The 20,112-nt window shown below is 36.4% G+C and overlaps 2 protein-coding genes across 2 annotated transcripts; one reads left to right on the forward strand and one right to left on the reverse strand.

The window, feature by feature from the left end:
* The first annotated feature begins 6,721 nt into the window (after window positions 1–6,721).
* LOC110019851 (receptor-like protein kinase HSL1) lies at window positions 6,722–11,002 on the forward strand. The gene is made up of 2 exons (XM_020717707.1): window positions 6,722–9,470; window positions 10,375–11,002. Exons 1-2 carry the CDS (start codon window positions 6,722–6,724, stop codon window positions 10,755–10,757), a joined length of 3,132 nt encoding a protein of 1,043 aa, XP_020573366.1. The 3' UTR covers window positions 10,758–11,002.
* Window positions 11,003–17,106: 6,104 nt separating this feature from the next.
* Window positions 17,107–19,367, reverse strand: LOC110019868 (NAC transcription factor 32-like). The gene is made up of 3 exons (XM_020717730.1): window positions 19,169–19,367; window positions 18,780–19,072; window positions 17,107–17,782 (listed from the first exon to the last, which is right to left on the reverse strand). Exons 1-3 carry the CDS (start codon window positions 19,344–19,346, stop codon window positions 17,360–17,362), a joined length of 894 nt encoding a protein of 297 aa, XP_020573389.1. The 5' UTR covers window positions 19,347–19,367; the 3' UTR covers window positions 17,107–17,359.
* Window positions 19,368–20,112: the final 745 nt, after the last annotated feature.

The raw sequence follows: 20,112 nt of genomic DNA on the forward strand, positions 1-20,112 counted from the left end.
AAACACATTGATATGAGAATATTTTTGAAATCTAAGCTTGACCAATCATTCAAGTACGATGGTCATTTGGAAGCATTCATAGCCATTTATTGGATTAACATTTTCTAATTATACCACCATATACACAACTATTTTCAAAATTAAAAATAATTTAAAACTTAATTTTTCTTTCTATATATAGGTCTCCATTCATCCCATGGTTGTCATATTACATCTCCCTCACTTGCTCATTTCTTTGGCTAAATACTTGAAGTTGAAAGATGTTCTCAAAGAGGATAAAGGCAATAAATAAATTTATCTAATTTTTTTTCATAATTTAACTAGTTTTACTAATAAATTGTTTGGTTATCTCTTTTATTATTATCTCCTCTTCATTTCTCTCAAATAAATCCTAGTCATCCTAAGAAATCCCATCATCACCAAGACGTGTATGCTACATTATGGATACACACCTTGGTGATGATGGGATTTCTTAGGATGACTAGGATACGAGTTAGGTCTTTAGACGTTTTAATTGATATTAAAAATTTTCATATTTCATAAATGCATTACTTGATTTTGAAAATTTAATTTTAACATGTAATTCACTCTTACTAATTCAAACTTACTTTTACCTCAATTTCATCTAAAAATCAATTAAAACTACAAAAAAGAAAACATTATATTGTGAATTTATTTACCGAAATAATTCTATAAGCCAATTCATCCCTCGAGCTTGTATACAAAAAATTTTAGCCAACTAGAATAAATAAGTTTTTAGACTAACATTGCACTAATTGCTTGTCTTGAAGTTATTAATTTGCTACTAGATTGTACAAATTTTATGAACTTCAAGCTATGTAAAGTTAGTATTAAAAGTGTACTGGTAAATGTCATAATTAAAAATGAGATATTTACTGAGCAACCATCTAGATTTAAAAATGTAGCTTCCCTAAATCATACACTTAAGCTCAAGGAATTATTATATGGGCTAAAAGGTGTGCCACAAACTTAGCATTATATATTAAGTATATTTCCTCCAGATGGTTGCTCAGTAATTATATAACATTTTTAATTTACAAGTATCCCAATGAACCAGAAACACTCAACATATTAACTATTATATTTTTCATTTACAAATGGAGGCATTTTGTTGAGTGTTTATTTACGCTTAAATTCTTAATGAATCACAGGAGTCACACTTGATTGTAGTGAAATGTATCTTTAGATATCTCATTTGTACACAGATCCTAGGCATTGGGTATCATTAACGTAACATCTCATTCAATCTCGTTGATTATTAAAACTTAGATTTTGCAGATTGAAAGATAGATTGAAAATTAAAAAAATAAATCATGACATTATTATTGGATATGTTATTCTCTTGTGTATTGGTCGTGTTAGCTGGGAAAAAATATTACATCAGGATTCCGCACATAGAGTAACGTGCGGAGTCCAATGAAATCACGCCATAGGAAAATATTCTCGGTAACACAGGTAACACAGGGGAATGTTCCCCCATGTTATTCATGTGTCATTGTATGTTATTCATGTGTTATTGTGTTCTGGGAATATTTCTGTTGTTATAATAACACAATAACATATCAATAACGCTTGAATAAACACAATAACACATTAATAACACAGAAGGAATATTCCCCTGTGTTACCAGGAATATTCCTCAATGGCTTGATTTTATTGACTCTGCACGTTACTCTAGGAGTCCTGATGTAATACTTTTTCGTTAGCTGGAGCCCGATTCTTGCTTCCGCCTGCTCCCGTGCACGAGTAAAGCGACTTCGCGCGTCGCTTTGCCAGTTTCGCGAATCAGTGCATTCTCGCGAAGCACCCGCTCCTGCCCCTGTTCCTGATCTCAAAAGGTCGCGACCGCGACCCTGCGGTTTCGCGAGCTGCTCCCGCCTCCAGATTCGCGAAACGATGCTGCCCCCCATCTCCTTTAAGTTGCGAACAGAAGAGGAAGAGAAGGTAGAATCACTATTTTTTGTGTTCTTCTTCGGGCTTCCTTGGGATAGAGGAAAAAAAGTACAATGTATAGTTCTTTGCGGTGAAGAAAGAAGAAAGAAGAAAAAGAAGATTATTCTCTCTTGGCTTCTTCTTGGTGGCTTGTGGCAGAAGGTGGCTTGTGGTGGCAGAAGAGAAATTGAGTTTTATTTCTCTTGTAAGTTTATCTTCTTCGGTGTATCTCGGTATAGAGTTTCTTCGGTTTATCTCGGTGTAGAGAGAGAAGAAGAGTGAACAACGAAGTGAAATATTCCTCTTGTAAGTCGAGACAATCGACTGTTGTAAATTTCTCAAGTAGTAAAATTCTCTACAACTCCATAGACGTAGGCAATTTGACGAACCACGTAAATCTGTGTGTTCCACTGTTTTACTGTTTTCTGATGTGAATTTTCTCGTTCTATTTTTCGTTTCAAAGATCATTCTCCTATTTAATTTATATATATACTACATTAATTGGTGGTATATATCGCAACAGGTCGAATATGAAATAACTTAATTGGATGCTCCACTGCCAGGAATAAAAATTCGTAATAGTTAGGAGTTGTGTCAAGCCTAATGAGCTGAGCATCAACTACTTTATTACATAATCATTTTATTGACTCTAAAACGTATGAATTTATTTACAAATGTGTTGGAAAATGATTTATTTTGTACACTTAAAAAATCCAATTAAAAGTATGCCAACGTACACAAAACAGTGTTATTTGCCCAACAAACTGTAATATTACGAAACTAGCACGCTAAAGTGGCTTCTGTTAACACTTATGTCTCCAACCTCATCAAACTGGGTCGTAGCGAACGAAGACCTCTAAACTCTCGTCTTTCTTTTTCTGCCGTGTCTCTCCTGTCACACCCCGAGTCTAGAAGGCAGTACACCCTTGCAATTCAGGGCATGATGAATTAAATTGAATCTGTTTTGTGATTTCAAAAGAAATATTCTATGCAAATAATAATAGGAATAAACCAAGAAATGTAAATTTTTATTCTATAATAATTAGTCCAGTAATAAAACTGAAAAGAAATCATAAAACCGACCCATTAAAAACGAAGTAACAATGATAAACACCTATTTAAACCCAAAAAGAATAAAAATACAATAACTGAAGCAAATATTGAAAAAATACACAAACAGAAATTTTAAAATTGCTAGGTCTGCTCCAATTGAGACTATCTAACTAGCGGCTGAATAGAACCTATTATACAAATGAACCTGAACCAGGTAAGTCGGTGGGAGGTGTTAGAAATGGTGGAGCCAGGTCCATTATGCTTGGGCGGTTACTTTGCTTTGGAAAGTCATGTCTCTTCACAAATAAACACTCCCACATTCCTCTGTTGTGAAGCAAAGCATCTTTTCGCTCCGTCCTGTTCGTAATAAAAGACTTTTGACGACTTCTTTAGTTTCTAAGTCACGTTTTGATTTTTTCTTCGGGCTTTCTCGCGATAGAGGAAAAGTTTTTCAGGCTTCTACAGGACAGTGGAAGAGAAGTGTAAGGAGGAGTAGTTCCTTGCGGTAGAGGAAGAAGAATGAAGAAGAAAGAAGAATAAGATTGTTCTCCCTTGGCTTCTTCTTGGTGACTTGTAAAGAAATTGAATTTATTTCTTTTGTAAGTTTATCTTCTTCAGTGTATCTTGGTGTAGAGTTTCTTTTGTGTATCTCAGTGTAAAGAGAGAAGAACAGAAAGAGCAACGATGTGAGAGTGAGAGATTCCTCTTGTAAGTTGAGATGATCGACTGGTGTAAAATTCCTCAAGTAGTAAAATCCTCAGCAACTCCATGGATGTAGGCAATTTGCTGAACCACGTAAATATGTGTGTTCCGCTGTGATGTTATTGTTTTATGGTATGAATTTTTTCTCATTCTCTTTTTCGCTTCGTCGTCAATTATTCTCCTATTTGATTTGTATATATACCACATCAACTGGTATATATCTAAATCTCGCAACAACAACAACTGGTATCAGAGCTTTGCTCGAATTTGAGGAAGAATGATGACTGCACATGAAGTGAAGGTTTCAGGGATCGAGAAATTTGATGACACGGATTTTGGTTATTGGAGAATGAAGATAGAGGACTACCTCTATGGGAAGAAACTTCATCTTCCGTTATTGGGGAAAAGACCTGAAAGAATGGATGTGACTAAATGAAATTTGTTGGACCGACAAGTTCTGGGGGTTATTCGATTGACCCTATCGAGATCTGTTGCACACTTCATCGTCAAGGAAAAAAAGACTGCAGAGGACGACGATAGATCTTATGGCAGCCTTATCAGGTATGTATGAAAAGTCATCGGCGAATAACAATGTGCACTTGATGAATAAGTTATTCAATTTAAAGATTGTGGAATGTGTTTATGTTGCTCAACATCTGAATAATTTCAATACTATCACAAATCAATTGTCATCTGTAGAAATTGATTTTGATGATGAGATATGTGCACTGATCTTGTTGGCTTCATTGTCAGATAGTTGGGAAGTCATGATGATAGCTGATCTTGTTGGTTTCATTGTCAGATAGTTGGGAAGTCATGATGATAGTAGTTAACAGTTCTGCAAGTAAATTTAAACTGAAATACAATGATATTCGTGATTTGATTTTTGCTAAGGAAGTTCACAGGAAAGATTCTGGCGAGGTCTCAGGTTCGAGTTCGACACTAAATGTTGATTTCAGAGGAAGATAGCATGACAAGAACTCAAATAAAGGGAGATCAAAATCAAAGTCTGGTCAGCAGACAACCTGCTGAAATTGTGGCAAGGTTGGTCACATAAAAAGAAACTGTAAGAATCCCAAGAATATGGAGAATAATAGCATAAATGTGGTATCTGAAGAAGTACAAGATGCATTATTGTTGGCAGTTCATAGTTATGTTAATGATAGAAGTGAAGAAGAAAGTGGGTCTGGGGCACCCATTCCTATTGTTCCACAAACATGTGTTGAAGAACGAAAGAAATATGAAGAAATCTTGCAAGATGAAAGTTCGAGCAAGTGAGAGCTGACAAAACTTTCATAAGGGAAGAAGACATTACAGAACAAGTGGGTATACCAGGAGAAGACTGAGCGTGATGTCAGTAAGAGGTACAAGGCTAGACTTGTTGAAAAAGCCTTTCAACAGAGGCAGGATGTTGCTCATGCAGTGGGAGTTGTAAGAAGAGACAAGAGTGACCCAGGAAATAGCTTGAAGGTGCAAAGCTATGTGGAGCCTGCTGATATGTTGACTGAGGTGTTACTCTTGAGAAACTGAAGTTGTGCATAGTTTCAGTTGGTCTTCTTGAGTGAAGACAGGGCTTTGAGTTGCAGAGGTTGAGGATACATGTTGAAGAAAAGGCGACACCGCCAGTGGAGGATATCAGTTTGAGGAAGAAGATGTTGCAGCATGTGTACCAGTCTCCAAGTGAGAGAATTGTTTGAAACAATGAAGCTCGATCCACTATGCTTGGGTGGTTACTTTCCTTTGAGAAGAAGAGAGAGCAACGATGTGAGAGTAGGAGATTCCTCTTGTAAGTTGAGATGATCGACTGGTGTAAAATTTCTCAAGTAGTAAAATCGTCTGCAACTCCGTGGACGTAGGCAATTTACTGAACCACGTAAATCTGTGTGTTCCGCTGTGGTGTTACTGTTTTCTGGTGTGAATTTTTTCTCGTTCTATTTTTCGCTTTGTCGTCAATCGTTCTCTTATTTGATTTGTATATATACCACGTCAACTGGTATATATCTAGATCTTGAAGCAACAGGAGGAAAGGAGTAGCGCTCTTCTTTCTCCCCCCCTGAAAGATGATTTTTGCATGATTCAAGAAGCTGATGCAGGTAAGCGGGTGGGAGGAATGGGGGAGAAAGACAATGGTTACTCCCTCAATGGTTTCAGGTAGGAGCGGACGTAAGGAGGAGGTTGGTTGTGTTTGCATGCCACGATCCAGTTATTGCCTTCTCGTATGGCTCTAACCACGACTTTGTAGCGAGGGTTTCAGGTTCGAAGCCAATGGTTTTGGGCAAAATCGGGATAGAGCGGGGAGGGAGATTGGGAGGAGGAGGTGATGCCCTTAGCCCATTTTTATAGGTTGCTGAAAAGGAAAGAAAATTATTGCATATTTTACTTCTATCTAAGAGAATTGGGGATGGTAACTCTCATTTTCTCCCAATTCCTCCCACCCATTGCATTCGCCCCAATTCCTCCCACCTGTTTCATTTGTCGTGCTTCAGCTCTTCTAATTTCGAAAAGATGGATGTAAGGCAAAATGGAGAAAAAACGGATTAAAAATAGAATAAAGGATAGGACCTGTACCATATAGAGATCATTGTACTAATTGGGGGAATGAGGAGAAAGACGAGAGTTTCAACCGATTTTGTACGTTGCGATATCATCATGGTCAATCGAAGTCCAGCGGGGCTGAAGGAAAAAAAAAATGTTTTGGAGATCTTTGTATGCCGCTATCCCATCACTACCTATCCGCTTTTCCTTACAAAAATGGGTTGTAAATATAAATTTATGTAAAATACGTAAATAATATTATTTTACTTGCTACATGAATAAAAATCCCAATTTCGAAATATGGCGTGTGTTTTTTTAGGTCTAAATTAGAAAGCATTATTATCGTTTACCATAAAAAAATTAAGCACAATCAAAGAAATTTTAATGGGCAAAGTTACGCGTCCTATGTATGCCATTGCCTTAAGAAATAATAAGAATCAAAAAGTTCAGGCCAGCTCTCCATTTGGAGTGTCGGACCATGCAACCGATCCCGCTGTTGCCATCTACTGCGCTGCCGGCCATGCAGCCGGAATCGAATCTCTCCTTTGTCTCATTTTACCCTCTCCTACTTCTCTGCTCTAAGAGGAGAATCGGGAGCGCGAGTGGAAGAGAGCTGAGAGAAACGCCAAGATGCAAAGCTACTGCCTTGTCATTGCTCGTCATTGTTCTGCTCTTCCTCCAAATACTGCCAACAGTTCTTTCCCTGAATCCGGAAGTAGATAACCTTCTCAAGGCTAAGCACGGTCTAGACGACCCATATGACTACCTCGCCAACTGGAGACTCACCGATTCCACCCCCTGCGACTGGACTGGTGTCACCTGCTCTCCTAGCTCCGGCGACGATGAAAACCTTACCGTCACATCAGTCATTCTTAACAACTACGACCTGGCTGGCCCCTTTCCCGTCGCTCTATGCCTTCTCCAAAACCTCAACTTTCTATCCCTCTCCTTCAACTACATCAACTCCACCCTTTCGGACTCTGCCCTTCAGAACTGCTCCGCTCTTACCCACCTCGACCTCTCCCAAAACCTCCTCGTCGGGCCCCTCCCGTCACTTTCTTCCTTCCGTCTTCTCCGCCATCTTGACTTGGCCGGAAACAATTTTTCCGGCGCCATTCCACCCTCCTTCGGCTCCCTCCCATCGCTCGAAATCCTCTCCCTCACTGCTAATCTGCTCAACGAAACCATTCCCTCTTTCCTTGGGAACATCTCTACACTCCTCCAGCTCAACATATCCTACAACCCCTTCACCCCTGGCCCCATACCTTACTCTCTCGCCAATCTCACCAATCTCGAAACTCTCTGGCTCGCCGGTTGTGGCCTCACGGGTGAGATCCCGCCGCCCCTGGGCAGTCTCTCCAAGCTCACAAATCTCGACCTTTCCGTGAACTCCCTCACTGGCAACATCCCGGACACTCTCTCTGGCCTCTCCTCTGTTATCCAGATCGAGCTTTACAACAACAAACTGACAGGCCGCTTCCCTGCTGGGCTCTCTAACCTCACCTTCCTCCTCCGTATTGACGCCGCGATGAACTCTCTCTCCGGGCCGATTCCCGACGACGTTTTCTCCATCCCCCTGCTCGAAAGCCTCCACCTTTACAGGAATCAGTTCATCGGTTCTCTTCCTGCCACTGCTGCCACCGCTGTCAAACTCCTGGAGCTCCGAATTTTTTCGAATAACCTATCCGGGCCCCTTCCCGCGAACCTCGGCAACAGCGCCCCGCTTATGTTCCTCGATCTATCGGGTAACCAGCTCACCGGCGAGATACCAAATGAAGTTTGTCATGGTGGCCTGCTACAGGATCTTCTTCTCTTCAACAATGACCTCTCTGGCGGCTTGCCGCAAAGCCTCGCTCAATGCCAGACTCTCACCCGCATCCGCCTCTCTAATAACCGGCTTTCGGGTGAAGTCCCTACCAGTATCTGGAAACTGCCGCGTATCACGATTCTGGAACTCACTCACAACTCCCTCTCAGGAACCATAGCATCTGACATCGCCGGCGCAACCAATCTTGTCAATTTGCTGATCGGCGGAAACAATTTTAAAGGGAATATTCCAGCTGAAATCGGTTTGCTTTCTAATCTTTCCGTATTTTCGGCCTTCAATAACCGACTGAGCGGCCCTTTACCGGAGTCACTTGGATTCCTTCCCGAGCTTAAACAACTCGACCTGCAAAACAACTCCCTTTCCGGCGAGCTGCCCAAAATGCAGTTTTCAAAGAATCTCACTCAGCTGAACCTTGCCGACAACATTTTGTCCGGCGGGATTCCAGAAGAATTTGGAAGCCTGCTGATGCTGAACTACCTAGACCTCTCCAGGAACATCCTCACTGGCGAGATACCCGCCCAACTACAGTACTTGAAACTGGTCAATTTCAATGTTTCCAATAACCATCTCTTTGGTCCCATTCCACCTCTGCTCCGCAACGAAGCCTACAAGAGTAGCTTCCTTGGTAATCCTGGATTATGCTTGGATCCAAATGAGCATTGCTCGAGCTTGACTGTTGCCGATCATGGCCATAGGAAGTTCTTCTGGGTTATTGGAGTTATCCTTTTAGCTGCCATTGTTGGGATTTCATTGTTCTACTTGAGGAAGATGAATAGTGAAAGAGGTAAAAGAGGAATGGATAAGTCCTGGTGGATTCTCCCTTCTTTCCATAGATTGGGCTTCAGTGAATATGACATACTGGATTCATTACAAGAGGATAACATCATCGGCCGGGGAGCATCCGGGAAGGTTTACAAGGCAGTGCTCCGCAGCGGCGAGACTGTGGCAGTGAAGAAGCTTTGTAAAGAGAAAGAATTGATGACTGACGACGTTAAGCAGGAAGGTACTGGTTACGATACCTTGAGAACAGAGGCAGCGGCGACCATGGGGAAGATTCGGCATAAAAATATTGTGAAGCTCTGGTGCTGTTACAGTCATATGGACTGTCAGCTCCTGGTTTACGAGTACATGCCAAACGGGAGCTTGAGGGACTTGTTACATGGCAGCGAGGCGAGGGGTTTGGTTTGGCCTACGAGGTTTATAATAGCCATGGATGCATCGGAGGGATTGTGCTATCTGCACCATGACTGTGTTCCTCCAATTGTTCACAGAGATTTTAAAGCCAATAACATCCTTTTAGATTCGGATTTTAGGGCTAAAGTTACAGATTTTGGGGTTAATGGAAAGGGGCCGAAATCAATGTCCGGTCTTGCTGGCTCGCATGGATACATGGCTCCAGGTATGGGGAATTTGTCATTCTTTTTAGTTTATTTGTTAGTTTTGGGGCACTTAAATAAATATCACCCAATTCACATGTATGTATATATTTAACATCTAAAGTTTGTATATATAAGTATAGTTGCTATATATATAAATACAAAAAAATTTAGTGTTATTTATTAAATCTTTTTAAGGGAATATTTTAATCCTAGAATTAAAGTTTAAACTGTTAATTTAGTTTCCAGATTTTGTTTATGAGCTAAAAGTAATATCAGATTCTATATAAAGATAGATATTTAAGCCTCCATTTAAAAGTTTTGAGGATTAATTTGATATTATATAGATTCTGAGACAAAAATATTCTAGTACTGCCTAAAGAAATTCACCTGAGCTTGTTGTATTTGTTCTACTTCTGCCCAAGGAAATTTCCAAAAGCTTGCCATCTTAATCCTCAAAAACAATGACAAGATTTGTAATAAATTGATATCATAATAACATGAAAGGGCTCTTTTGCAAAGATTATATCTTAACGCATTCTCTAACTTCATATAACATACATTTACAATTCTTAATTTAAAAAAAAAGGAATGCAGAAAGGACTAATTGTAATTTGGATTCACATTTCAACTTAATTAAACAGACTATTTGTTTGATTTGGCGCATTTCAAGTCATGCTGCATCTCAGTCAAATTTTGTTACCAGCCCTTTCCTAAAATAAAATGCGAAGTGTCCGCTAGAAACAATGTCAAATGAAATGTTTTACTAAACTAATATATGTTAAACTTAAGGCTAAATTTGAAAAACCAGTAGTTTAGGAGCTCATTTAGCATTAATATAACAAAAAAAAAAAACTCATTTCCCTCAAATGCAAACAAAATGAAACATTATAAAACTAATTGTGGCCAAATTGGTTCTTGTAACAGAGTATCCATACACTCTTCGTTTGAATGAAAAGAGTGACATATACAGCTTCGGAGTTGTTATTCTGGAGCTGGTAACTGGCAAGAGTGCGTTGGATCCTGAGTTGGGTAAGAAGGGCTTAGTAAGATGGGTTTGCAACACAATGCAGCAGAAAGGAGAGGATAGCGTCATTGATTCCAAGCTGGATCGCTGCTACAGAATGGAGATCACCAAAGTCCTCAAAATTGGCCTACTCTGCACCAGCACTCTTCCCATCAACCGCCCGTCCATGAGGAGAGTTGTCAAGTTGCTTCATGATGTGCGTGCAGAAAGTAAGCCTGTTCCGCTCTCAAATGCCGGCAAACTCTCTTCTCACTACGAAAATGATCAGGAGAGTTTTGCTTGAAGTTGATGCCATTTTTTAATAGGTTTCCTTCTTTAGTTTTGTTTTAGGAATGAAGTGGTTCTAAGTTCTAACTGTATCTGAGAATGTATTCCTCCTTTCACCTTTCTTCTTTTTTTTTTTTTTGTAAGGAAAATTCTGGAACTTATATAAGGGGAAGTTGGTCTCTGTTGTGTTATTGCATAACAGAGTTTTTGAAACTTTGTTGCCATGATGATATGTGATGTAATTGAATATGTGATTTATTGTGTGGGCTTCAGACTAATTGGCAGAGTAAAGCTGCAAAAACCTGCCTTTCAGATTGTAGTTTCAAGGCTCATCCTCTTCCTTTTGTTCCATGTAGTTCATTTTTACATAAGATGTTGGAATATAAAAAATGGGAGCTTAGAATCAATTAGAAATTAAATCAAATCATGGAATAACAAGATCGCACAAGATTCGAGAAAATCTAAACAAAATTTAAATGAAGGCAGAACTAAAACAGCCAGAAAGCATATAAGAATTTTATGTGGAAAATATCGAGAATTGGAAAGAACTACGAAGCCACACAACCAGAATATTTCATTCACTATAAAATTAATTTGCACCAATTTTCTCTCTACACACAAGGAAACTTACAGGATGTGCTCCAAACTCTTCCTGATTCGACCCGACGCGAAAAGCATATGTCAAGATCCCAGAAATCCTCCTCTCCGACGCTTCTCTCATTCACCAAGAACTTGTCGAAGAAGCATCACGTAGGAACTTCCTTACGTCGCTCGAATTCGAGACTTAAAACCCAAGAAACAGAGTAATTGCATCAGACGCAAAAGCACCTATCTCTTGGGAAAGAATTGAGTTGTGCCCAACAACTTGTACGCTTGTGCGCTCAAGAGGGACGCAAAGGCACCCCTTTCTCTATATTCGCCCCAAATCCACATATCATAGATGAAAGAAACATACCAGTCAACTAAAAAATAAAGTTGCCCAACTAGCCAACATCAAATCAAGAAAAACATAAATAATTTAGAAAACATCAAAAACTAAAATCAAAACAACAAGAAGTAATCAAAGAGTTAGAAGTAAAGAAACAACACCTAAAGAAACCTAACACAATGATGAAAGAAGCATCCCATCCAACTTAAATAAAAGTAACAACATGAAAAATAAAAAAAAAAAATCAAGAGAAGCAAAAACAAACTAAATCAACAATAAAACATTAAAATTTGATCTAATTTTCTTAGAATATAAAACAAAATTAAATATTAAAAAACAGTTAAAATTTTAACAAAAATAAGAATACAACAAAACTCAACCTAAACTCAGCGAGAAGTATTACAAATAATCACAATGAAATCCATAAAACTTAATAAAATTCTGTAAGTTTCTATTAAAATTTTATTTCATGCTTTTAGAAATGATATCCAATGAATATTACAAATAATTAAGTCAGAAAGAGAAGTTTTATCTTTAAATATTCTAGAATTCCTTTTAAATCACATGTAATATGTTGTTATTTGTAAAATAAGAAGATGAAATTTTTTCTAATTTTATAAGAAATATTATTAGAATGATATAAAATCTGAAAAATATTAGAGGGAGCAATAAAAATATTACCATTAAGAATATATTTATTAAGAAGATAATGAGAAAAATGTCATTAAAAAAAGAGTTAATTATGATTTTTAATGTTGTTATAACTTAAAACACAAATATTATTAATAGTAATACCTCTTAAAATAAGGATTTCAAAAGTTTTCAAACATTTATTATTAATCTTCTAAGAATCATAAGCAAATTTTATAAAATATAATTTAAACCAAATAAATTTGTACAAATCAAAACTAGGGAAAACTTCATATAAATAAAAATACACAAAGTTTTGACAATAAATTTTAGCATTATTCCAAAGATAAGAATAATCATGAGGCATGAAAATATTACTAATATAAATGATAAAAAATTCAAAAACATTTATAAAATGATAGAAGTTCCAATTATTATCATAGAAGGCATCACAATTTTAGCATTAATGGGAAGATTAAACCAACTAAAAATAATATCACCAAATTTCTCCTTTAAAGAATGTAGCCCAAAACCACCGCAATGCTTAAGCAAATTAAATTTATTTCAAATAATAGTAAGAAGTTTTTTCCCGTCTTCATTGTTATGAAGAAAATTACAAATCATAGAAAAAAAATTTCTTTCTTGGTCCTTTAGGAAAAAATATAAAATAAAATTAGCAATAGAAATAACTCCAAATCGTAAATTTAATCAACTAAAATTTATCATTAGGAGATAAAATTTTTCTTTCGAACCCGCCTGTATACAAAAAGTATGCTACTCAGATTTCAAAGCAATCCAATGGTCAGACGAGAGAAGATCATTGAAAATGTGAACAAAGGACTAAACAATTTGACAAAGACCTCGAAAGGCACGGTGATCGGAGGAAGACAAACAATTGATATACAAAATAACCCGAGAAGAAACGTCAATCGATCGACCATGTGTTAGGCCACCCAAACGGATTAATAAAAGAGGGTACATATTGTAGGCAAGGCTCGAGCCGACCAATAATAGATCAAAATCACTAACGATCGAGTTCCTACAACTAGTCCGGAAGTGATCGATGACCAGAATGAACGGTCGCACTGCTAAGCGTCGGCCAGATGGCTTTTATAAAAATTCTATTGCATTCTCTTGGAGATTTACTAAGGTGGTCATCGTAAAGCCAAACGATTAGAGGGTAAATTTGTAAATTTAACATTCAGACCGCTTATGTCTTTAAATAAGGGTCATTTCATAAAAAAATTACACATTTTCACTGTTCTTTACAGTTTCCCTTCTTTCTAGTACGCTCTATTCCTTGGGTGTATTTCCTGGACACATTCAGATTTAAGACCGCCAATGAAATATACATTTTATCATGAAACATATGACAATCAATAATGACAAGTTTGCAAGATTTAATGGTAATGCCTAGATAACTCCATGGTAGAGGTTTAATAGCAAAATCACGTAATATAGAAGAATTATGTTGAGTATAAAAATCCACGCATTTAGAGAAAAAAAATATCATATTTGGATGCATTTATGTAAAGATTTGTAGTTTTAAAGTCTGTTTGGGGGCAGTTGCAGCTTATTGAATAACCTGCTGATAAATTGATTAAAAACAATCTGCTGATAAGCTATGTGCGGTGGCTATTACGAATTTTTATTTTTTTGGAAAAGCCAAACCGTAGCCAGAAAGTTACCACTGAACCTATGGTGTGAAAAAGCTGTTTTCAGTGTTTTCAGCGTTTTGAAAATGCATAACCTGTCAAAACGCAGTTTACCCAAACAGGCCAGGTGCGTTTTCAAAATGCCACCACACCAAATAAGCTGCCCCAAACGGGCCCTTACTGAATGTATAAAAAATATTGGTAATTAGAGTGATAGAAAAATATTAGTTTTACCAAAAATCAAAATATCTCAACTATAAACTTAAATAAGATGTCTTGATCTTTTAACATAGAACATATCAATAATAATAGCAAAAATATAAGGTAAACCAAAACGATATTATCTTAAAACAGATGAAATAGAAACATAATCTTTTAATTAACCATTAATAATGACAGATAAATTAAATTCCACAACATAAGCATAAATCCATTCAATGTAGATAGGAGGAAAACTAAGCATTTTCTTCCCATCAAAAAAGAAATTCCTATTCACTTTATTATAAGCTTCAGTAATATCCACTTCAACACAAAATTGACTTGAAGAATTAATAGAACTAAAATCATGAACTATCTCATTTTCTAATCTGATATTATCTGCAACATCACGACTTTTGGTATAAACAACTTTGTCGCATGAATATTAATAGGAAGAATAACTTTTCGCTTATCAGTTAAAAGTAAATAATTAAATTTATAAGTATTATTAAATAAAGATAAAGGCCTAAAATTTGAAAAGGATTCAGAATCAGATTTGTTCAACATAACAACAATAGCACTATGTTCAAAATATTTAATATTAACAATATATTCTTCTCCAATAATATATTAATTTTCTTAAAAAAGGTTGGAGGTAAATCTATCAGGCCTAGTTGCCTTATAAGAACCAATACATAAAAAGACATTCTTAGTATTACTATCAGAAAAATCACAAGTAAAGAAATTCATTGCCCCTCGGAAACTTTATTCTTGAGAGAAAAAATACTATCACTTAAAACAACATTCTCACAATTATCATTAAGAAAATAAGAGTAAAACAAATGACTTCTTTAACAATATCATCTTGAGTATGAATGTAATCATTATTAACCAAAATTTCTTTGATGAAGTTAGAGTTATGTTTAACTTTAGCTTTTTGATACAAAAATTTAACTTCCTCTTCCTTAGATAATCATATACATTTGGTTCTTTTCAGAGGCCATTTATAGTCAGAAGTAGTAGTATTAAAAATACCATTTTGTAAATAAGAAGCTTGAGCGAGAAGATGCTAAGAAAGAGGAGAAATATCAAGTAGAAAAAGAATCACATTATGTCTATTTTTAAGCTCAATAAAATGTATAGATAAAATATTATAAGAATGACAATGTCATTCTTTAAGAGCTTGATTTACATTATGAAGTTATTGCGAAGAGAAAAAGTAGGATCACCATTAACAGAAAAATTCCAAGCAGTGGCAACAACTTAAATAAAATTAAGCTAAATAGTCAACCAACACTAGACAACTGAATAAGGATAAAAAACATAAAAGAAGAAAAAAAAAAGCCACAGGAAGCTCATAAAAATTACTGTAACAGAACTCATAACTTACCTGTAGGAATAACATTAAAATTTCATCCTACATTATATATATTAAAGGTTGAATTAATAAATGATTGGATTTCATCAAAGCTCAAAGCAATCTCAACATTTTGAAAAGATCAAGAACAAAAAACCTTCTTACTAAAATAAACCTCCAGATTTCGGAAACATAGTATATCCAACACCTTGCATCGTCACATGCCAAAGTTTCATTTGCTGTCAAATTTCGTCACATCGATTTTAATGGGATGTATAATCACATGATGAATCGAAGTTCCTTTTCCCAAAGAGATCATCTCTGCCTGCCTAAAAAAAAAAGGAAGAAAGGAATATTCTTTCAAGCATTTCGTCACATCGATTTTAATGGGATGTATAATCAAGTTCCTTTTCCCAAAGAGATCTTCTCCGCCTGTCTCAAAAAAAAAAAGGAATAAAGGAATATTCTTTCAGGTGCAAATCTTTTTTTTTCTTTTTCTTTTTTTTTTTTTTTTTTTTTTTGGAAATAGAGACATGCAAAGTGACCAAAACACTGCCCTTGCTGACCGAAACTCACACCAGACTGACCGCCTCTCCCTCTGTGAACTACTGCGCTAAAATCGGTCATCCAGGATGTTGGCCCGCTTGCTGTCGGAAATTGCAGAACCTTTTCCTACCGTACACCACTGACCCGCTTGCTCTCAAAACCGTCGGCAACACATGCTGGATTTACTGCCGTCGACAATGAACCACGCTAACCCGAAGCTCCCATACCAATTGTTATGTGAAACAATGTGGAAGCATAGAAATTCACACAACAACAATCAAACAAAATGATTTTTGTGGTTTGATATTAAATAGATTTGTCTACGTCCATGGGAAGTGAGATTCCACTAGTACGAGATGGGGAGAAAGAATGAACGGTTTGGGTTACAATTACCACACACCTCCCCTCTCTCATGAACACTAAGTCCTCTTTTATAATGCTTAGAGCATAGAAGGAATGAAACAAAAGAAGAAACAAATTAATTAAAGTAATGCCATAAAACAACAATATCTACTAGCTATAACCAATTGTGAGGACATATATAGTATCTTTTCAGATACCAAAATAACAGTATTTTATTTAACTTTTTATATAAAGACTGCATCAGCATTGGTTATGGAAAAAGCTTATCAACAATATCCCCAAATTCCTGCATCAGCATTTATTTTACTTCACTTGCTTGTTACAGAAGTCTAACGAATTTAAATAAGAGAAAAGTAAGGGTAAAGTTGTAATATAGTGAAAGTGTTAATTGGAAAGGGTATGCATACATTGGCTATACTGTTATTATGATCCCCATCATGGTAATAATCAAAACCACTGGTCCCACCATTATTGCCACAACGTAAAACCTTCCTCTATTGCTGCTAATCATCCATTTGTGCCACGATTGAACTACTGAAGCTTAAATCAACTTCTGTCATCACTTATATAATAACTCATAAATAGATTCATATACCTATCAATGTTGATGCTAGTTTCATTTATTAGAGACCAAGGAATTGAGACCAATGCTAATTTAAATTTGAAAAATGCTATAACATCTGCCTTGTATTTAAAAAAGAAAATTTTGATATGCCGATAGTAAGCAACTCAGAGAGACAAATTAGATAAAGACCAATGAAAGGCTACTTGTGCTTAATGAGAAACATTAATCTACACTACAATACTGCCATTACTACACAAGCTTCATGCTCTCGCTCCGATCGCAGTTCTGAAAGCTTATCAAAAGATGAAACACAAAAAAGGTGAGCATAAGAAGCAAATTAACTACTACAAAACGAAGTCTTTAAGGTAAAAATGCATCAAACCAAGCAGTCCAGTAAGCCTTGATTGGCAGAATCTGACTCGTCCGGCAAAAACTGAAATCTTTTGCTCGGATGAAGCAACATCAGCTCCTCACCGAATGACAACTTCGTCTTGAAAGGATTTAAACATCCACCATCTAAACCACCACCGCTATTACCACCAATATTAGAGCTATCCTCTGTGCTCTCGCCTTCCTCTGAGTTCCCAGGTTGCAAGTAGTTGGCTTTATTGTGGGCGCCGAACATAAAAATGTTGTTTTTCACTGTCTCTTCGACTTGCCGAAGCATTAGCTCCTGCTGCTTTTGATGTGCTTGACTATGGAAGGCTGGCATTGAGCTCCATGTCTCCAATTTTTCAACATTTTCTGAACGCGGAAGGCTGCCTCTTTGCCGGACTCGACACAGGACCCAGACATCCAACTGAAGAAGAGATTTTACAGAACAATAGTGAGGCAGGAATTTGGGGATTTTTTTTTTTACAGTTTTATTTTTTTAGAGCATCATTGTAACTCTATTTGGCGATGTTTTCAATATTTTTTAAGAAAAATTCTCTAATAAAAATTATTTTATAACAAGATATATCAAAACGTGGCCTTTTAGAAATTAATATATAGATATATATATATGTATATTGGTCCTATTCATTCTATATTTACATCAATGTAACGGTTAGATGCACATGATAAAACCTTTTGGACAGCTTCGGTCCAGCGTTAATAACAGCTTATAACTAAGGCTTGATCCCTAATAGGAGAATAATTAAGCTGGTTTAAAAAGAGATCAGGCAATACCGAAATTAAAATCTAGCATAATATATAGTTTGTTAAAGATCCAAACTTTAGTAAATTTCACACCAAACATTGCTATCCATCACATGAAAATAATAATAATTATAATAAATAATCCTACAAGAACAGAAAACAGAGGCAAAGAACATAAAGGCAAATAGATATTAATCATCATCAAAATCCTACAAGAACAGAAAACAGAGGCAAAGAACATGAAGGCAAATAGATATTAATCATCATCAAACTGTACTGTATTTGATAGTATCTTATTAATAGAATTTAGTCATGATTTTAGCTTCAATTCAGTTAAACATCAAAAAGAATAAAAACTACATCTATTTATTTCAACATCCATGATTAGCTCGGCTGTCGCACGCTAATTTATTAAATTAGAATTTATTGAATTTGATAATTCTTACTTGATGTAAATCTAAGATCCAGTTAGCTCGGCTGTCGCACGCTAATTTATTAAATTAGCATTTATTGAATTTGATAATTCTTACATAATGTAAATCTAAGATCTAGCCAAACACCACCTGAACATGATCTAAATTAAACCCAAACACCACCTCAACATGATCTAAATTAAACCCATCCAAACCACCACTGGAAGAAATGGTAAAACTTACTTGCATGGATCCTTTTTGCTTTTGAGACTGAGTTGGAGCCAAAGAGTTTAGAAGACGATATTCGTGCATGACCCAATCAGTCTTTGTCCCCTTCGGTGGCCGGCCCTTGTAGAATACAAGTGCCTTCTTTACTCCAAGGCACTGTGCTCCACCAATTTCAAGGATGGGTCTATCGGTGCCGGTAGCCTTCCAGTAGCCTGACCCCGCAGCTCGATTGGGCCTGACTCCGTTAGGATACTTCCGGTCTCTGGGGCTGAAGAAGAACCACTCTTCCTCTCCGAACACGGCCTTCTCTGAAACAAAACATGTAAAATATTACGTTCAGATGATGGACGTGCGGATGCCGGCATGGATCTCATCATGCCCAAGAAAAAAGATTAAGTAATCACCTGGGAGTTCCCAAGGGCTGTACTTGTAGAGATCAAGTTCAGCAATTATGGATGAGGAATGAGGAAGAGATGCGGTAACTTTCTTTTTCAGGTAATGAATGATGAGTTCTTGATCTGTGGGATGGAAGCGGAACCCTGGAGGGAACTGAGGGCAGGGGAAGGGGTAACTGAGTTCCATTTTTTGGTGGAGCTAAACTTGCTGGTCAAAGCGACGCAGCAGATTAAGTGGGAAAGAGCAGAGGGAGTGAAGAGCGAGGCTTTTGGATGCAAGTAATGTTGAGGTCGGCTTTATAGTAAGTTTATGGGGAAATATTTGCCTACTGGGTGCGTATTCCATTAATCATGTAATACCCCCATCATAATTGATGAATAACACCTAAATAAATCCCGTGAAAGTTATTAAAAGATTATTAGGATTATATGTTATTAGAATTAATGCCTCAACAATGTTTCAATAACTCCTTAATAACAGTGAAACGCTTTATAGTAAGTTTATGGGGAAATATTTGCCTACAGCGTTCTTATTCCATTAATCATGCAATACCCCATCATAATTGATGAATAACATCTAAATAAATCACGTGAAGGTTATTGAAAGATCATTAGGATTACAGGTTATTGGAATTAATACCTCAACAATCTCTCAATAACCCCTTAATAACAGTGAAATGAAGGTTAATAAGAGTATATAAGACATGACCCTCAGAATGAATGAAGTGACAAAATAGTTAGCTAAGGTTGGTTTAATCCGCAAATTAGTGTAAAATTATTTTTTATTATTTTAAAATTAAGTTATTATAATTTATATTTCAGTCATAATTTAAGAAAGTAATGAATTATTTTGATATTTATAAACTATTTCAAATCTCTCCATTTATCATTTCACGAAGCCCGCCTAACATTAACTTGCTGATTATTATTATTATGAAAAATTTACGTACATA

This window comes from Phalaenopsis equestris, unplaced genomic scaffold (genome assembly GCF_001263595.1).
Source record: "Phalaenopsis equestris unplaced genomic scaffold, ASM126359v1 Scaffold000084, whole genome shotgun sequence".
Classification (NCBI taxonomy): Eukaryota; Viridiplantae; Streptophyta; class Magnoliopsida; order Asparagales; family Orchidaceae; genus Phalaenopsis; species Phalaenopsis equestris.